The following is a 17,315-nucleotide window of genomic DNA, read 5'->3' on the forward strand; positions in this document are numbered from 1 at the left end:
TAGAAGCGGCCTCATCTTTAGCCTTGCTCCTTCTGTCTTTGGTCTTATCGAAACCCAGGATCTGAGACCTGAGCACAGTGAAATATAAAATGGAAGAGAGGAGGCCACAGCGGATTAGGTCTTGACTGCTCCTACGAACCCGCAAATCCATGTTTACCTTGGGTGTGCCTCCATAGTTCCAACAGCGGGAACTGTATCTCCTGGTTCAAAGAGGGTCTGGATCTTTAAGCTGAATTGAGCTGTAACCTGTGTCCTCCTCCCTCTTTTGAGTGTCTGTCCCCTCCCACCCCCAGTGGCAAGCTTTAGAGGCTTGCGGCAGGTGTCGGCCGCCGGCTGAGAGGACTGGCATATTGTGCCCGTTCGGCAGCAGCGTAGGTAGGGTGGCTCAGTGCTTGGTCACCCTGGAGGGTCACAGGCAAGCCGCTGTGCCGGGGCCCAGTGTCAGGCACAGGCATTCACGTGTGCAAGGAACCACTGTATAACTGTGTGCTTGTCCCCTTTTGGGATGGTCCCTGGCTCTTACTGCCTCTGTGCGGGAGCGTATTTACTGTGCTCGGGGCCTGGGCAGTTGAGCTTGATGGAGGGTAGTTTTTGGCTGTGGCCACTTCAAATACGTTTTGATGCCCAGAGTAGTAGAAACCGTGTGAATTTCACAATGGGGGCGGGTTCATCTGGACCGTAATTTGCCGGCTGCAGTGTTCTGCCTTCTCAGAGCTCGTTTTCTTTGGCTCCGGGCTCTCCCTCCGAGGTGGGGATGCGGCGGGGGGCCGGGGGAGGTGGTCGTGCGGCGAGACAGGACCGGGGGCTGTGCAGTCAGGGAAGGAGACCGGTTTAGGGCGACCTCGACGCGACCCTGCGGAGGAGGCAACTAACTCCGGGGAAGACGAGCGAGCCCCACACAACTCTCGACCGCCGCAGGGAGGACGACGCGGTGCGCCCGCCGGCGGGCCAAGGGGACGCACGCTCGCGGGCGCTCGCTGCCTTGACTTCCCCATCCCCGCGCGGGGGAGGGGCCCGAGTGGCGCCGAGGCCGCCGAGCGCAGAAAGTGCGCGAAGGGGGGGACGCGGCTGCGAGCCGCACACGTGACGGCGCCGCGCCAAGCCGAGCGGGACCCGGCGGCGGCGGCGGGCGCAGCGGGGCGGCCCCGAGCGGCGCGGGCGGCCTGGAGCCCCGGGAGCGGCGCGCGCGGCCCCGGCCCAGCCGCCGTCCCGGCCTCGCGCTGCACATTCTCTCCTGGCGGCGGCGCCACCTGCGGCAGCGTTCGCCCGAACATGGCGACACGGAGCAGCAGGAGGGAGTCCCGACTCCCCTTCCTATTCACCCTGGTCGCGCTGCTGCCGCCCGGGGCTCTGTGCGAGGTGTGGACGCAGACGCTGCACGGCGGCCGCGCGCCCTTGCCCCAGGACCGGGGCTTCCGCGTGGTGCAGGGCGAGCCGCGCGAGCTGCGGCTGTGGGCGCGCGGGGGGCCCCGGGGGGCGGACGAGAAGCCGCTCCGGAGGAGACGGAGCGCTGCCCTGCAGCCGGAGCCCATCAAGGTGTACGGACAGGTGAGCGGCTGGTCACCCGCCTTTCTCCGGCTCTTTCCTCTCCCCGCACTTCCTCAGCCCCGCATCCATCCTCTGCGGTGGCCTCCCAGGTGCAGGCACCACTGGGGACTTCCCGGCTTGCATTTGTGTTTTCCCCCCCTCGCACGAGTACAACCGTCAGCACTTGAATTGCATTGATCTTTCCTTCTTCCTGTCGATTTTAGCAAACGTCTGCCAGGTAAACTCGCGGGGTGCTGTGCACATTTCCCCGGGGTGGGGGCACACCGGCGTAGTTTCCAGCAGGTAGAGGAGGGGTGCAGCTTCATTTTACATGTGGCTGAAAAACGGGGTTTCTTTAGTGTGTATCGTCAGTTGGCAGTGGAGGCGAGGACCCTGCAGTTGCAGGATACTTACACAGAGCAGGCAGGGGAGGGGGTTTCTGCACCACAATTAAGGTGGGCCAACCTGAAAGCTGACTATCTTGCCGTGGTCAGAGCAAGGGGTGTGCGTGCGTCTGTGTGTTTGTGTAAGGGCTGAATTTTGTTGTTGTTGGTTGCGGGGGGTGGGGGGGGTGGTCTATCCATTCCACCTCCCCCTTTGAGATACTGACTTTATTTTTGGACAGGGATATTAACTCATGACACTTAGGGGTTTGAAAGACTGCAAGAATTCGGTGGGCATTATTCAGTAACTGATTTATGTCTATCCAGGCAATGGGTTTATTAGCTCGTAAGTAACATGAATTTCACTTTTATGGCCAGACTTACTGCTAGGAATAGCAAACCGAGTTTGTGGGGGTTAGTATCAGCATTGGCGAAATTAATTTGACCATGTTCTTTGCCTCATGAGACTCCCAGCCCTGTGGTTAAGATTGACATCAGAGCTGGAAGGTCAGTGGTGGGGTGGGGGTGGGGGTGGGGGGAAAGTGGGGCCAGAGGAGATGGCAAATTGCACGATTTCTAGAGTCAAAATGTTCCCATTTAAAGTAGAAGTTAAAAGATGAGTCCGAGTTCTGCCTCCCTTCACTGATTTTCTTTAGCCATGTCTTCAGGAAATAGAGAGAGTTAAATATTCAACCCTTGAAGCCAGGAAGAACCTTATAAACCACCTCACTGATTGTGCCATTTTGCCGATAAAGAAACACAAGCTGAGAAAGGTGAAGTGACTAGCCCAAGGTCACGTGGGGCAGAGTTGCCTGCTGTTTCGTTTTTTGTTGGCATTGTCCCGGTGACCTTTGGGTGATCAAATAGTTGTGCTCTCTTTATACAAGGCTTCTTAAATAACTGCTTTCTAAAATTAAAAAAAAAAAAAAAATACGGCTCCAAAGGGGCTTGGGATGGTGGCAAGTGGGTGGGAGCATCTGATTTCCATCAACCATCAGTCCCTGGGAAAGAGTGTGTGCCAAGGGGGCATGTAACTGCTGCGGGCAAGGGCTGCCGGAGCGCGCCTGCTTGATTCGTTTGTGGGTCCTGACCTTCTTCCCCTCTCCACCCCCATCTGAAACTTCTTTTTGTATGTTGAAAACAGCAAGGTCCTTGCTCTCAACTGGGACAGCAGCATCCCCACGTTGGGTGGGGGCGGGGGAGGGGAAACAAGAGATACTGCCTTGTTCATTGAGTCTTAACAGCCACCCAGCTCTGCTGTCTTGAATCAGCTCTCTGGGGGCTGGGAGTGGGGAGGGGTGGGAGTCCATTCTTTCTGGAGCTCATGTCCCCCGCAGCTATAGTTTTGGCTGAGGGAAGAGCTTCCTAGGGGGCGCCCCGGTGGCTTAGTCGGTTAGGGTCTGACTTCAGGGCTCAGGTCACGATCTCGCGGTTCATGAGTTCGAGCCCCAGTCGGGCTCTGTGCTGACAGCTCAGAGCCTGGAGCCTGTTTCAGATTCTGTGTCTCCCTCACTTTCTCTCCCCTTCCTCCGCTTGCGTTCTGCGTCTCTCTCTCTCTCAAAAATAAACAAACATTAAAAAAAAAAAAGAGCTTCTTAGTCTCAAAAATATGCATACAGGTGCCATTTCTTGCTGGGGTTTGGTTTGTGAGGGCTCCTGGGGATGTGGGGCAAGTTAAAGATGAACTGTGTTCTCATTGGGAATGACTCTCAAACCCTCCGCTTTTGTATTTCTGAGCCAACCAGATGGAGTTTGGTTCAGTTGAGGAATGGAGAGCTAGCAGGCGAACTCATAATGAGGAATTCCTACCACGAAGGCCCAGGGCAGTGTTTTTCTCTTCTCTGAGGCCCCGAGGTTAATAAAAGTGGGATTAACTCGAATCTTTAAGGATCTGAGTTAGGTAGAAGGAAGAACTTCCCGGTACTGGGCTATCTGCCTCAAGCATGTTTGGCACAGCCCCTTCAGGCTGAAAGCATGAGAGTCGGTGACTGAAGGGCTTTGGCGCATCCCTCTTGGAGCTCCGGAGTCCCTCATCTATTTGGAATGACCTTTCTAGCAAGGGTGACCATTCGCCTCTGTTTTCCCTGGGACAGACCTAGTTTGTAAGTTGTCTGTGCTGGTTATGAAAGCGCTGCCTTCACTCTCCAGTGCCAGGATGCGGACTATAAATTATATGTCCCTTCTGCTTCTAGCTCTAAGCCAAGTTCACTTCATTCCTCCCCTCCCCTCGCCTTTCAGTTTTTTTTAAACGTCTATTTATTTTTAATATAATTTATTGTCAAATTGTCTAACATACCGTGCGTAAAGTCTGTTCTTGGTTTTGGGGGGTAGATTCCTGTGGTTCATCGCTTACCTCCAACACCCAGTGCTCATCCCAACAAGTGCCCTCCTCAATGCCCATCACCTGTTTTCCCTTCTCCCCCACCGCCCCATCCACCCTCAGACTTTTCTCTGTATTTGAGAGTCTTATGGTTTGCCTCCCTCCCTCTCTGTTTGTAACTATTTTTTTTTCCCCTTCCTTTTAACCTGAGGAATTGCAATATTTTCCCACAGTAGCCCGTGGAAGAGAGTGCAGTTCTAAATCGAGACGGGCGTGCAAATGAGGGAGGGCAGGACATTGTTCATCTCTCACCCCCCACACCCCAGAAAGTTTTCAGTTTAAGGGAGTAGATACAGCAGATGCAAATCCAGGCGTGTGGCCGTGCTGGACAGGAGCAAATACACAATAAAGCGGCTCCAACCCTAAGGTCGGATGTTAGTGGGTTGTGTGATATGGGAGGGCATGGGAGATGGAGGGATAAAGGGTCATCGGGCTCAGCCACTGCAGCTTCTTGCCCTCTGACCTTCGAGTGAGGTTAAGTGGATGCCTGGCAACACAGATTAGGGCTGGAAGCTGAAGCTGTCTGACCGGAGAAGCTGTAGGGGTGACGTTGAGGCCGCCGGCTTCGGGAACAGGGGAAGGAGAGCTTCTGCAGGGAGATAGCTGGCCTGCAGCTGAGAAAGAGCACTGTGTTGGAGGCAATGCCGGTTCTCTTTTTCTCCGGCTCCACTCACCTACGGAGCAAACTAGGCGTGGTTCCTGTGACGATATTCCTCCTCATGTTCTGGAACGTGGGAGAGTGGTTTCCGCCGTGATCCCTTGCGGGCATGTTTGTAATAATAAAATATGGTAAGAGCAGTGAAAACAAGCTGCTCTCAGATATTAGGACTTTTCTGTTCCGGGTTCAGAGTTCCGAGGTTGAGCCCCGCCGCAAAAGCGCCAAGTCGAAGACGGGGGCCTCCATCGTTCTTGCCACACTGACTTTCTTCCAGACTTGACGCCTGCTCCCTGCCTCTGTGTCGTCACGCTTGCTTTTCCTCTGCCTGAGATGGTCTTCTCCCACTCCTGTCTTTGCTCGCAAAGCCCCTGTTCCCTTCTTCGGCATCCAGGGAACACCTCCAAGCATTCCCAGGCAGGCGCCAGTGGGAAGAGCTCTTTTGAACTTGGTTGCAGCACTTACTGCCTTGTGTTATAATTGCTTGTTTGTCTCATTTCCCTGTTTGCTCCTTGAGGGCATGGACCAAGCCTTTCTCTTCTCTGTGGCTGGCACTTGGGAAGCCCTTAATGAATATTTGTGGACCGACTGCCCGCTTGGAAGAGGAGGAGCCCAGAGGGTAGGAAGCACATCCAAGTTACAGAAAAGGTATTTAGGAGGAGGACCATGGCGAGCCCACAAACGGAGAGGGAAAGTGGGTTGGCTCTCTCCGTGGTGAGGGTAGTGAAGTCCTGATTTTGCTGTGCTGTCCTGGGGGTTATGTGGAACAAAGAGCTGGGATTCTGTTGTACAGAAGCTTCCCTTTTAGGGCTATCATGGTATTATTGCTAATGGTATTGTTTTGGGGAAAAAATCCTTTGGAATGAAGCACAAAGCCTAACAGGATTTACAGGTTTATTTTCCTTCCAGTGAGCTCTCTCTTCATAATTCCTGCTTTTTAGAGGCCAGGGAGTATTCAATGTCCTGATTTGAGACTGAAAATAAAGTGTCTGTTACAGCACAAGACCCTGGGACAAAGAGCCTCCTTTGGGGGTGGGGTACTTGTGGCTTTAGATCTCTTTGGAGTAGATCCTTGCATGATACACTTGCTTGGGAAAGAATCGGCGGGTTGATTCTGACGTTAGGAAGCTTGACCTGTTTGCTTCCAAAAGATGAGAAGGCAAAGCATTTGTTGTTTCACGGGGCCTTCTATGTAGGTGAAGAGTTGGCCTGGGGTGTTGGGTTGGGTCGGTAAAGGCCGTGACCTTGAAAAACTTCCTGGTTCCACTTGGCATCTCTTCTTCTTGCGGGCTGCTCTTTGCTCAGGCTCTGGCCACCCTTTAGTTCATTAGGGGCTTGTACATCTTGGGGCACGGTGGGTGGAGGCTGTGGGAGGTGGAAGGAATGGGAGGAAGAAGGGATGGGGGAGGGGCGAGGAGACGGAGAAGTAAACAGAGAAAATGAAAAGCCCTCCAGTGGGTTCATTTAGCCTTCAGTGGGTAATACATGTTTATAAGATACGATTTGTACAAGAATATAGCGAGAAGTAAATTTCCCTCCTTCTCGCGTCCCCTTTTTATGTTTATGTGCTGCCACTGTCCTCAGTTTTTCTGTATGTCTTTCCGGAAACATTCTACCCACATGTATGGCATGTATGTTCAGAAAATTTGGAACTTGCAATATCGATGGCTTTCTGTTATCCATAGCCGCTGATACCATGAGTAATGAGATTCGCTCTGGCTCCAAAATGTTATTTATGACTATTAATGTGCAGTGTCAGAGAGTTAGATAGGTTGTTACTTTTTCTCCAGGCCAGGTGAAGGAAAAGGCAGTCTCGTTTCACTCAGGGCTCCTGCAGGCCAGGAGAGCGGCATGGTAGCTCTTGTTTCTTGGCAGGCTGCTGGAGAGCCGTTCCCTAGGGGGGGAAGAGCCCAGATTTGCGAGAACGTCAGAACGTGGACATCACGGATGTTGGTTTTGCTCATGTTCTTTTTGAGACTATTTTCTTTATATTCCGCAAAATGAAGTCAGTGGTGTGTTTAATAAATTGCTCTGGGACCTGGGATCCAGGAGGCAGGTCCTAAGAGCAAACTAATATCCCACAGCCAAAGATGGATGTTGTCAGGGCATTTCATTGTCATATTTGGGTCTGTTCCTCCTTAGAGGTGACAGCCATCTTTGTATTGCCATCGTTCAATCCCAGGGCCGGAGGTAGATGGAGCCAGTCATGGGCAGACACGGGAACATTCTAATAACCTGGAAAGGAGGTAATCCAAAAAGTAACCGGTTTACCTTTGCTCTGTATGTATTTATTTATTTTCATTTAAGGCACCAGGTCACCCTCCTGGTTAAATTTTGCTTAGGTGAATATTAAAGTGAGTTTGCTTTCTTGAGTAGCTGATCTGTGAAATGGCTGGCATAAACGTGTTCAGGGAAAGCCAGTTTGGCGTATAGAATTTTCGACAAGTCAGATGCCGATAATTGAGAGTTAACCGCACAGAAATCTCTTCAAGCTGAGGTATTACGTTAACTTTTCAAAACATTTAAAAAAAAGAGTTAGTTGTGATGGCAGTAAAGGAGAGCTCGCTACCTTTTGGTTTGAATAATCGAGGGCTAGTATTTCTTCAAAAGTGGTCTGGGCTGCTAGGGGTAGGGCGTTCACTTTGTTGAGCATAGAACCTTCCCGTGTATTCTCGAGGTACGCCCGAATCCATTGGCACATGGCATATTCAGTCCAGCCACGTAGATGCAAAAATCAATTTCCCTCAGTTTAAAATGAGCCACAGTTAATTTCGACCTAATTGATTGGTTTATCGACCTGTGGACCTGGGGCCTTCGAAGAAGTGGCATGGGCAGCCTTCTGGCATTGAAGTGGCTGATGATGCTATAAATCAGAGAAGGCAGGGTCGGTGGCTGATCAGCATCAAGATTTGGATTGTCTCTTACGTTACTGTGAGACCTTGAGGTCTCGATTGTCACGCGAGGCATGCTTTGTGCATTTTGGGGCGGGTCCCCTAGAAATAGGACTTCATAACGATCAGGACCACGGTGGGGAGTCAAAAATAAGCACAAAATTCTGTCATCCACGGGGTCATTGTTAGCAACAGTGGTGACGTCCACGATCATGTCACTGCTCCCAGCCAAGAGCCGGAAGACCCTGTCTTCCTGGCCCCACGGCAGGTCTTCAAACACAGCGCTCTTTGCTAGCCCTTCCTGCGGCGACGGAGACGTTCTGTGGCTGTGTGGTCCAGCGTGTCAACTGGCACAGGACTGGTAGGACTGAGAACTGAATTTATTTTCTTTCACTTACTTTTAGTCAATTTAAGTTTAGGTTGAAACGGCCACTGTTTTAGAAGGCATAGCTTTAAAAAAAAATTTTTTTTTTAATGTTTATTTAGGGGGAGACACAGACCCTGAAGCAGGCTCCAGGCTCTGAGTTCCAAGCTGGCGGCACAGAGCCCGGTGCGGGTCTCGAACCCATGAACCGCGAGAGCACGGCCTGAGCCAAAGTCGGACCTTCAACCGACCGGGCCACCCAGGCGCCCCTTAGAAGGCACAGCTTTAATGGATTGAGGGAGGCCTGCCTTTTGCAGTACTGGGCAACCTCTGCCTCACCCCGGAGAGAAGCCGTGGTGACAGCAGAGGCCAGCACTTGTTTCCGCCACAAATGGCGGGAGCAAAGCAAGAGCCGAGGGCTGTAGCCTAAAGCCAGGATTCGGTGGCCGCCGACTGCCAACTTGGATGTCGGGAGACAGTGGCCTCTCTTCCCCAGGTCGGAACGCATCAGCGGCCACGGGGCGTGCAGTGGGTGCAGTGTTCCTCTGAGAGGGGGGCCCCTCTGGGCATTAGCCACTTGGGTTGTGAAGGCTGACCCCTGGGCCTTCACCTGTGACATGGCCTTGCACACCCAGCTCCCTCGTACCGGGCTTTGCCGGGGTGGTGTTGCACACACCATGCGTGTCTGTTGAGCGGTGCAAGATGCAAGCCGTGCCTCGCCGGTGGGGCCGTCTCCTCCCCGCCCCTGCCCTCCGCTTCCTGTGTGCTTATTGATTTACCTCCGCGTAGCTGGGTCTGTCTTTCATCCCTGCGACCCTGCAGGCTGGCACGAAGACAAACATCACGGGCGTGTGGTCTTCATCACTGCATGCGGCCCCCCCCCCCCCTTCCTGGCCGGCCCCTTACCTTAGCATGCCATCGCTGTTCCTGCCGCTGCAAGCTCTTGGCTCGGAAAATCGGGACCCTTCACGATGATTTATCTCCAGTCCCCGGAATTAGATTAAAAACACAGCTACGAATTCTCAGAAAGGCAGGCTGATGTGATTATGTCCCAAATCTGAATGGCAGACAAGGGCAATAAAAAGATGTACTTATAGGCGTTTTGCGCCGCGCGGGGGCCGACGTGCTGTTTATTATTTATCCAACCCCCTCCCCCCCGCCCCCTTGTTGGTTTTTTAAATGAAGAAAGTAACGTGGCTTCCGTGTTTTAGAAAAGAGACTAGCCTGTTCAGTAGAAACTTTCCTTCCCCAAATAACTGTGGATCAGAGTGTGGGGGAGGATGGCTAGGGTGATTCTTACGTAAAATAAATGTGGGTTTGAGCCAAGGAGTGGGTCCTGAATTTAAGACGCTAGCTGGTACTGGGGTGAGATCCATTTCACTCTGCCGGCGGCGGGGGAGGGGGGGGGGAGGCTGAGGAGTGTTGTGATGGATTTGAACTCTTAGGAAACCTCTGTGCCCAGAAGAAATCCGGAAAAGCTGGGATGATCTCATTGAACCAGGAGGGCCAGGGTTCAAAGCAGCCTTGGGTCGGGGAGCCTGGGTGGCTCAGTCGGTTAAATGTCCGACTTTTGCTCAGGTCATGATCTCACCGTTTGTGAGTTCGAGCCCTGCGTCGTTGGGCTTGTGCTGACGGCTCAGGGCCTGGAGCCTGTTTTGGATTGTGTCCCCCGCCCCCCCCCCCCAAATAAATAAACATTAAAAAAAAATTGTCACGGCAGCCTTGGATGAAAGGCTGGTTTGGAGACTGTCACTGTGGACACTCAAGTGAGTGCCTCTGAGATGAGCTGTATATGGAGTAGTGGTCCAGGTAGTGGAGGACCCTGTTTCTCGTTAGCCCAGGGGATGTGTGCAAGGCAGTTCCATGAGGGTCTGCCCCGGGGACCTGGGAAGAAAGGCCAGTGCTGGCCTGCCTAAGGATCCCCGCAGAGGAACCTGCTGACAGCAGGGTGTGGGGACAGAGTGGAGGTGGGAGAGCAGCCGGTGACACCGTGGGAGCTTTTGGGGAGACGGGAAGCGTTTGAAACCTGTGCTCAGTTTTTTGCATCACAGGAGACGGTGCACCTATGCCTTACCTCATCTGTATATATTTAGTCCCCTGGGCTTGGACAGGGGTGAAAGGCTGGTTGGCTCTGAGCTGGGGCATTGAGCTCGCAGAGAGATGCCTGGGGGGCTTCCCACGGGCGCCTTGCCCTCCTGTGAGCTTAGGGGGCATCTCATATTACCCTGGATCACATCCCTGGATGGGATGTGTTCTCTCTGTCAGCTTCCCCAGTGTGGTAAAGGAGCCACCGGTAAGGTGAGAGCTTGATGCATGATTTGAATGTGGTCCCTTTGGGGCAAGGAAAGTTCTAGAAATCAGTGCCACCTCTGCACTGGAGCCTCGGGAACGGGAGCTTGGGTTACCCCACATTGCGGTGAGGAAGGCTTCCTGGCCGCGAGCTCTGAGCTAGGCTCAGGCGTGTGGCGTTTTCATCATTGTCCTATGTACGATGTCACCGTTGGCCCTTGAGGCCTCAGGATTCCAGCCTCGGTGATGCTGATGTTCATTTTTTTATACAGAGCCATTTTGTGAAGAATGGCTTATTTTGGTGTAAATAACGTACCAACAAGAGGAAATAACGTTTTAGCATTTTGCAGGTTATGAAGCGTATTCACGGGTAACATCTCGTTTGATGCCTCCCTCCCCCCCCCCTTTTTTTTTCCTGTTTGATACTTCTAACAGCCCCATAAAATTAGGAAGATAAGAATTCTTCTCATTTCACAGATGGGTATTTGAAGGCTCAAAAAGATATAGCGACGTACCAAACGTCTTGCCGCTATTAAAATCGTAGAGACCAAGACTGAAAACCAAGCCTCTGACTTGTCTCCAGTTTACTGTGGCACATTTGCCTCTTGTAAATACTCCAGCGAAAGCTTCGCTTGCAGCCAGGGATCCACAGCCTGTTTGCTGTGAACTCTCTTTTCCTCCTGTAAAACCTAGAGATTCATAGAACTCTCCCCTCCCCTTGGCTCTCCTGGTTGTGCTCATTTTCTTCCAGCTTTTCAAATGGGACGGTTCCCGTGTCCCTCCCAGCTCCTGGCTTTTGCTCTGCTCTTCCCCCGGTGTGGATCTTTCTCCTCCATCCCGTTTCTCTTAACTTCTCTCTCTTCATCTTTGTGGTCCCCACTGTAAGTCATGTCTTCTGGGCACTCACATCCTCTCCCCGACCTGAGGTTACGCCCCACTCCCAGAAGTCCTCTGTTTCCTAACACTTGGCATGGCGTCTGCTATATAGTAAGTGCTCAATAAACATTTATGAATGAATGAGGTGGAGGGCGATTTGTGGTGAAGCTGCCAAACCAAAGAGGCAGGGCAGGGTAAGTGCATGTTGTTGAGCCATCCTAAAGAGCTCTTAGAAATGACTTGGGTTCCTAGGTGAATCCTCATTTGCGGTTAGCCCTGGCTTAGGGGGGTCAGCAGCCTGTCCCGGCTGCTAAGCTGGCTCGCTGTAGCCTCTCCCTGTAATGCCCTGCTCTGGGGGCCTGTGGAACAGCACCTCTGACTCTGTCTGTGGACTTAACCTCATCTGCAAAACGTGCCAGTTGGTTTAGATGTTCTCTGAGGTTCTTTGTGGCCTGATATTTTCTTCTTTGTCTTACCACCTGGTAAATTAGGGGCTGCTAATTTTCATGACATTTTTTACAGTTTCTTAGAAATTTTAATTCATTCATTCATTAATTCATTATTTAGAGAGAGTAGGGGAAGGGGCAGGGAGAGAGGGAGAGAATCTTAAGTAGGCTCCATGGTCGGTGTGGAGCCCAACACGGGGCTTGATCCAAGGACCCTGGGGTCGTGATCTAAGCTGAAATCAAGAGTTAGACGCTCAATGGGCTGAGCCACCCAGGCGCCCCTCACAGGTTCTTTTTAAGAGGGAGCCCTCCTGGAATAGCGGGGCTGCTATTGGCCAAATGACAAAGTGGGGTTCACCAGGAGGGGGTGCCACAGATAGGTCAGTGGTGGATAGATTCTTCTAGCCAAGGATCAGTCAGAAATACAGGTCAATCTTTCTGAACTGGTATTGTAAGTCATTGAAAATATGATTATTACCCTTTTGGTAGAGGGAAAGCAAAAGATATCCCCCTACTGACCGACCTACCTACCTCTTTTCTAAAGCGAGCTCATGACCCCGGTGAAGGAGGTGGTAATGAAATGTGTTTTTTTCACCCAGAGTCATTCTTTCTTTGTTTGCTCATCTGTAAAGTGGGCAGCTGAATTTATCAGCAAAGTCATTGATGAGTTCTGTGGCTGAAGCGTCTTGAGCCGACGGAGAAGTCAAATGTGTGAGCTGAGCAGGGGCTCTCTGCAGGGAGTTCTTAAACTAGATCGTAGCTCTCCTTCCGAGGTGGAGCGCCCAGGGAGGATAATGAGCTTTGCTAAATATAGTGAGGACACCGTCCTGAAAGGGGACACTCAGGACACGGAGGGGCCATTTGCACACCTAGCATTTAGGTCATGCAAATGGATGGTTTGACAAAACCTTGTTATTCTTGGGCCTCGGGAGTCTGTCTTTGGTTTCCTCAGGCCTGTCCTATAGTCCAGGGGATTTAGCAGGCTCCTGTCCTCGAAATTGAAGGACAGGGTATTTGCTTTATCCTTCATTGTAGAATTTAAAAAATCCTTCTTCGCATTTCGTTGCTGCTGAGGCGGAGGAGTGAACCAGACTGCCTTGTTTGTCCTCCTCATCCTGCGAGCTGGAAAGAAGCTGTGTAGGAGTGGTGAGGACCACAGGCTGTGGGTGTCCGTCTAGGACATCCCGATCTTTGGCTTTGACCACTTTGAAAGAGGCGATGGCAGAAGAAATGAAAGGAGATGACACGGGGCCTGTTCCATTAACAGCCCCCATCCTCCTGAATAAGCTTCAGCGAGTCTATGTATTTTGACGGTTCTTCGCACCGGTCAGACTTGCAACACTGATTTCCCCCAGAGGGGCTGTGTGTCCTCTTGATGGGGGAAGAAACCATTTACGAGCCTCAACGAATGCCTGGCACCTAGTAGGCCCCGGTGCCTTCATCAGTAGGGGAAGGCCGGAGCGGTCAGGGCCTCCATACAACAAGCAATTTATTTGTCCTCCTTTCTATTTATAACAACCCAGAGCTTGGGGCTGGGGCGGCAAATCATTTAACCTCTTCCGAACGCCAGGGCACCCCAGGGGCCGGGCGGAGGGGGCTGAGAGACAACGTGGGGGTGGCTTGCACTGAGGTGTGCGGGGGTCCTGAGGATTGTTGAGAGCTGGAAGTGGATGCTAGCTCGAGGCTGATTCTCCAGCAGGGGACTGGGGACCCTGGGAGCAGGGACCAGGAGGCCTGTGGGGATGCCGCGGCTCTGCGGATGCTGCTGACGGCCCTTTGAAGGATTGCTTTGGCCAGAGACCCACTCCTCAGCCTGCCTCTTCTATGACTCATCTGACTGTGTATTTTGGTAGCAGGAAAGAAAGAACGAGATGAGTCGAAAAAGCAGTTAAGAGTGGGAGTTCTAGGTATTAGATCAGCACTTCGGAAGTATGATGTTCTTCACAGGTCACTGATACAGGCTTAACAAAAAAATGATTGAGGTGAGGGTGCCTGGGGAGCTCAGCTGGTGAAGCATCCGACATCGGCTCGGGTCATGATCTCGCGGTCTGTGGGTTCAAGCCCCGCGTCGGGCTCTGGGCTGACAGCTCAGAGCCTGGAGCCTGCTTTGGATTCTGTGTCTCCCTCTCTTTCTGCTCCTTCCCTGCTCGTGCTCTGTCTCTCTCTGTCAAGAATAAGTAAAACCATTAAAAAAATAAAATAAAATAAAAAATTATTGAGGTGAAATTCACATAACATAAAATTAACCATTTTATTATTAATTTTTGTAGCGTTTATTTTTTAATGCTTTAATGTTTTTATTTATTTATTTATTTATTTAATTTTTTTAAATAATGTTTGTTTATTTTTGAGACAGAGACAGAGTATGAACGGGGAGGGTCAGAGAGAGAGGGAGACACAGCATCCGAAACAGGCTCCAGGCTCTGAGCTGCCAGCACAGAGCCCAACGTGGGGCTGGAACTCAGGAACGGTGAGATCATGACCTGAGCCGAAGCCGGTTGCTTAACTGACTGAGCCACCCAGGTGCCCCATGTTTTTATTTATTTTTGAGACAGGGAGAGGAAGAGCATGAGCAGGGGAGGGGGAGAGAGAGAGAGAGACACAGAATCCGAAACAGGCTCCAGGCTCTGAGCTGTCAGCACAGAGCCCGACGCGGAGCTCGAAGTCACGAACCGCGAGATCATGACCTGAGCCGAAGTCGGACGCTTAACCGACTGAGCCACCCAGGCACCCCAAAATCAACCATTTTAAAGTGAGTAGTTCAGTGGTGTGTAGGACATTGACAGTGTTACGTGGCCACCACCCCTGTCTAATTACAAGCCGTTTCCATCGCTCTAAACGAAAATAAAACCCCTCACCTAGTAAATGGTTACTTCCTGTTTCCCTTTCCCCCAGCCCCTGGCAACCAGCAGTCTACTTTCTATCTGTATGGATCTACTCATTCTGCATATTTCATGTAAATGGGCTCATGCCACGTGTGACCTTTTGTGTCTGACTGCTTCTACTAGTGTAGTCTTTTTTTGAGGTTTATCCACGTTGTGTCATATATAGGATCATAGAATTGTAACAACTACTCCAGATACCCAAAGACGGCCTCCTCCCAAAAAGAGTGAGTCTTTTTTCTTTTTCAATGTTTACACGTTTTTTTTTTTTAAATGCTTGAGTGATTTTTTTTTTTTCAACGTTTATTTTTTTTTGGGGGGACAGAGAGAGACAGAGCATGAACGGGGGAGGGGCAGAGAGAGAGGGAGACACAGAATCGGAAACAGGCTCCAGGCTCTGAGCCATCAGCCCAGAGCCCGACGCGGGGCTCGAACTCACGGACCGCGAGATCGTGACCTGGCTGAAGTCGGACGCTTAACCGACTGCGCCACCCAGGCGCCCCTGTTTACACATTTTTGAGAAAGAGAGAGAGAGAGAGCGCTCACGTGCCTGCGAGTGAGCATGAGCGAGGGAGGGGCAGAGAGAGAGACACGGGGACAGGGGATCCAAAGCAGGGTCTATGCTGATAGCATTGAGCCCGATGCGGGGCTTGAACTTGGGAACTGTGAGATCACAACCTGAAGCCCAGGCGCTCCAAAGAGTGAGTCTTCCAGTTACCACGAGTTTGGTCGCAGGTACTAGGAGGGGAATGGACTAGATTCATTGCTCCCCAAAGAAGCTGCATTATGGACGCCTGGAGTGTGTCTTTTAAAAAGATGAATTCCTGGGCCCCAGTCAGGGGATCTGAATCCCAGAGTCTGGGGTGGGTTCTGTCAGCTGGGTTTGGGAGCCCCTGATCAGGTGACCTCTCGGGCCTGAAAGAGCTGTCTGTGAGCCTAGTGGAGGTGCGGGGGGTGCTGAAGCACCTCCCAAGTGCTGTTGGTTGTTGATGATGCTGTTTCTGTGTGGGGAGATTTTTCTGGCATGCGATTTTTCTCTGCTTTATGAGGGGAGACCTCAGCCCCTCCCTGCTGCTTTTCCAGCTCCAATTAACTGTGTCTCATTTATCAAGTCTTTTTTTTTTTTTTTTTTTTTAAGGTGTTTCTGCAGGTTTGCCTTTGACTTCCTTTGTAAGAAAGCCCTTGGACGTTGTGATGCTCGTCCTTGGTGCCGCTCTCACCCCTTCACCGCTGTTAGGACTGGTGGAGGGGGCCTCATAAATCTTACGTCCTCTGAGTAGAAAGACTTCAGCAAGGAGCATTGAGACCTCTTTCCTACTCTCCTCACTGAAGGCTTTGTCACCTATTCCCAGTGTGATTTGATTGTTACCTGCCACAGGGGACCGTGCTGAGGTTGCCCAAGTTAAATATTGGTGGGCTCTTTCATCCAGACCCTGAGAACTTGGGTGATTCTCGTAGGTTCCGAATCCTTTATTGTATCGATGTTTGCATACGTTCTGTGTTTATTCCCCTCTGGTTCTAAGGGTGGGAATGTTTTTGGAGGGGAAAGGCTTGTAGCCTGAATTCCGAGGGCACCTGTGTTAGTGGGCTTCTGATCTGTAGATGCTTCTAGATTCTTCCCAGAGGCATGAGCTGGAAGGGGAGAGGTGGGGGACCAGGAAGGCTGGAGGTAAGGCATGAGTTGCTGGTGGAGATTCCAATCTTAGCTGCTTTTTTCCCCTCTAGCATTCTGGGTTAAATTATTTACTTCTTTCTTTTTTTTATTTGTACCTCTCGCTTGATGGTCGCCTGGACTTACCTCTGGGAATGAGAAGGGACATTTTGGAATGACATGTTTTCCTAAAAACATATCAAAGGTCTTTTCTTGAAAGAGGTCTCATTTCCGATAGATCCAATTAGACGCGGGCGCTCAAGAGCCAAAGCAAAGTAGTTAAGGATTAGCTCCTTTGTCATCTTGTCTGCCGGGTTTATGGCACTGTTGTTTTCTGTCTCCCCTGTGACATCTGGGAGCACCTCAAGGAGGGGGTGGGAAAAGCTAAGGCGGTGGCGGGGTAAGGAACAGAAAGGAGAAAGGAGGTGTGGGGAGGGGAGGGTTTTCTGCTGCAGAACCTTGATAGGAAGACAGCTCAGAGGGCACCGCAGCTCAGGCTTGGACTTTTCATCAGCCCGAGAGGTGAGGGTGGTGGGGTGTGTGTATAGGTGGGCTATACAGAGACTACCCAGAGCCCAGGATCCTTCTACGCGCCCAAGACAGCTGAGGCTGCAGAAGCAAGAGGCTTCTCCACGACGTTGCTCTGCAAGAGGGAGCATGCACTCTCCTGACTGTTGGGGGCCGGTGGGGGGGAGGCGGGCGGTGGTTTGCCCTGATTCTGACCATTAACACGAGCTCACGGCATTTTTGTTAGTACGATCCTTGGTTTGCTCATCACACGGAGGGGGTGAAAAATTAGCTCGGGGGTTGGGAGATGCCAGCCCTTGAACGATCCATCGGTGTCTGGTGAAGTAGGACAAATAAAAGTTAACGTAGTTGGTTTTTCATAAAGCGGGACTCTCGGACGAACTGTTCTTTGTTCTGAGATAGATCCTTACTCTGTTTTCGGTGTGAAACTGTCCTTCCTTTAA

The 17,315-nt window shown here is 51.6% G+C and overlaps 1 protein-coding gene across 4 annotated transcripts in view; it reads left to right on the top strand.

The window, feature by feature from the left end:
• The first annotated feature begins 795 nt into the window (after positions 1–795).
• The window catches only part of SORL1 (sortilin related receptor 1), a 173,081-nt gene continuing 156,561 nt past the window's right edge, over positions 796–17,315 (top strand). For 3 of the 4 annotated variants that reach the window (XM_045483202.1, XM_045483203.1, XM_045483204.1), the window contains exon 1: positions 800–1,548. In XM_045483202.1, the coding sequence (XP_045339158.1) occupies positions 1,273–1,548 (276 nt within the window). In that variant the 5' untranslated portion in view covers positions 800–1,272. Of the gene's footprint in view, positions 1,549–17,315 lie in introns of all 4 variants that reach the window. The other variant, XM_045483206.1, reaches the window with a different exon arrangement.

Source organism: Leopardus geoffroyi, chromosome D1 (assembly GCF_018350155.1).
Source record: "Leopardus geoffroyi isolate Oge1 chromosome D1, O.geoffroyi_Oge1_pat1.0, whole genome shotgun sequence".
Taxonomy (NCBI): Eukaryota; Metazoa; Chordata; class Mammalia; order Carnivora; family Felidae; genus Leopardus; species Leopardus geoffroyi.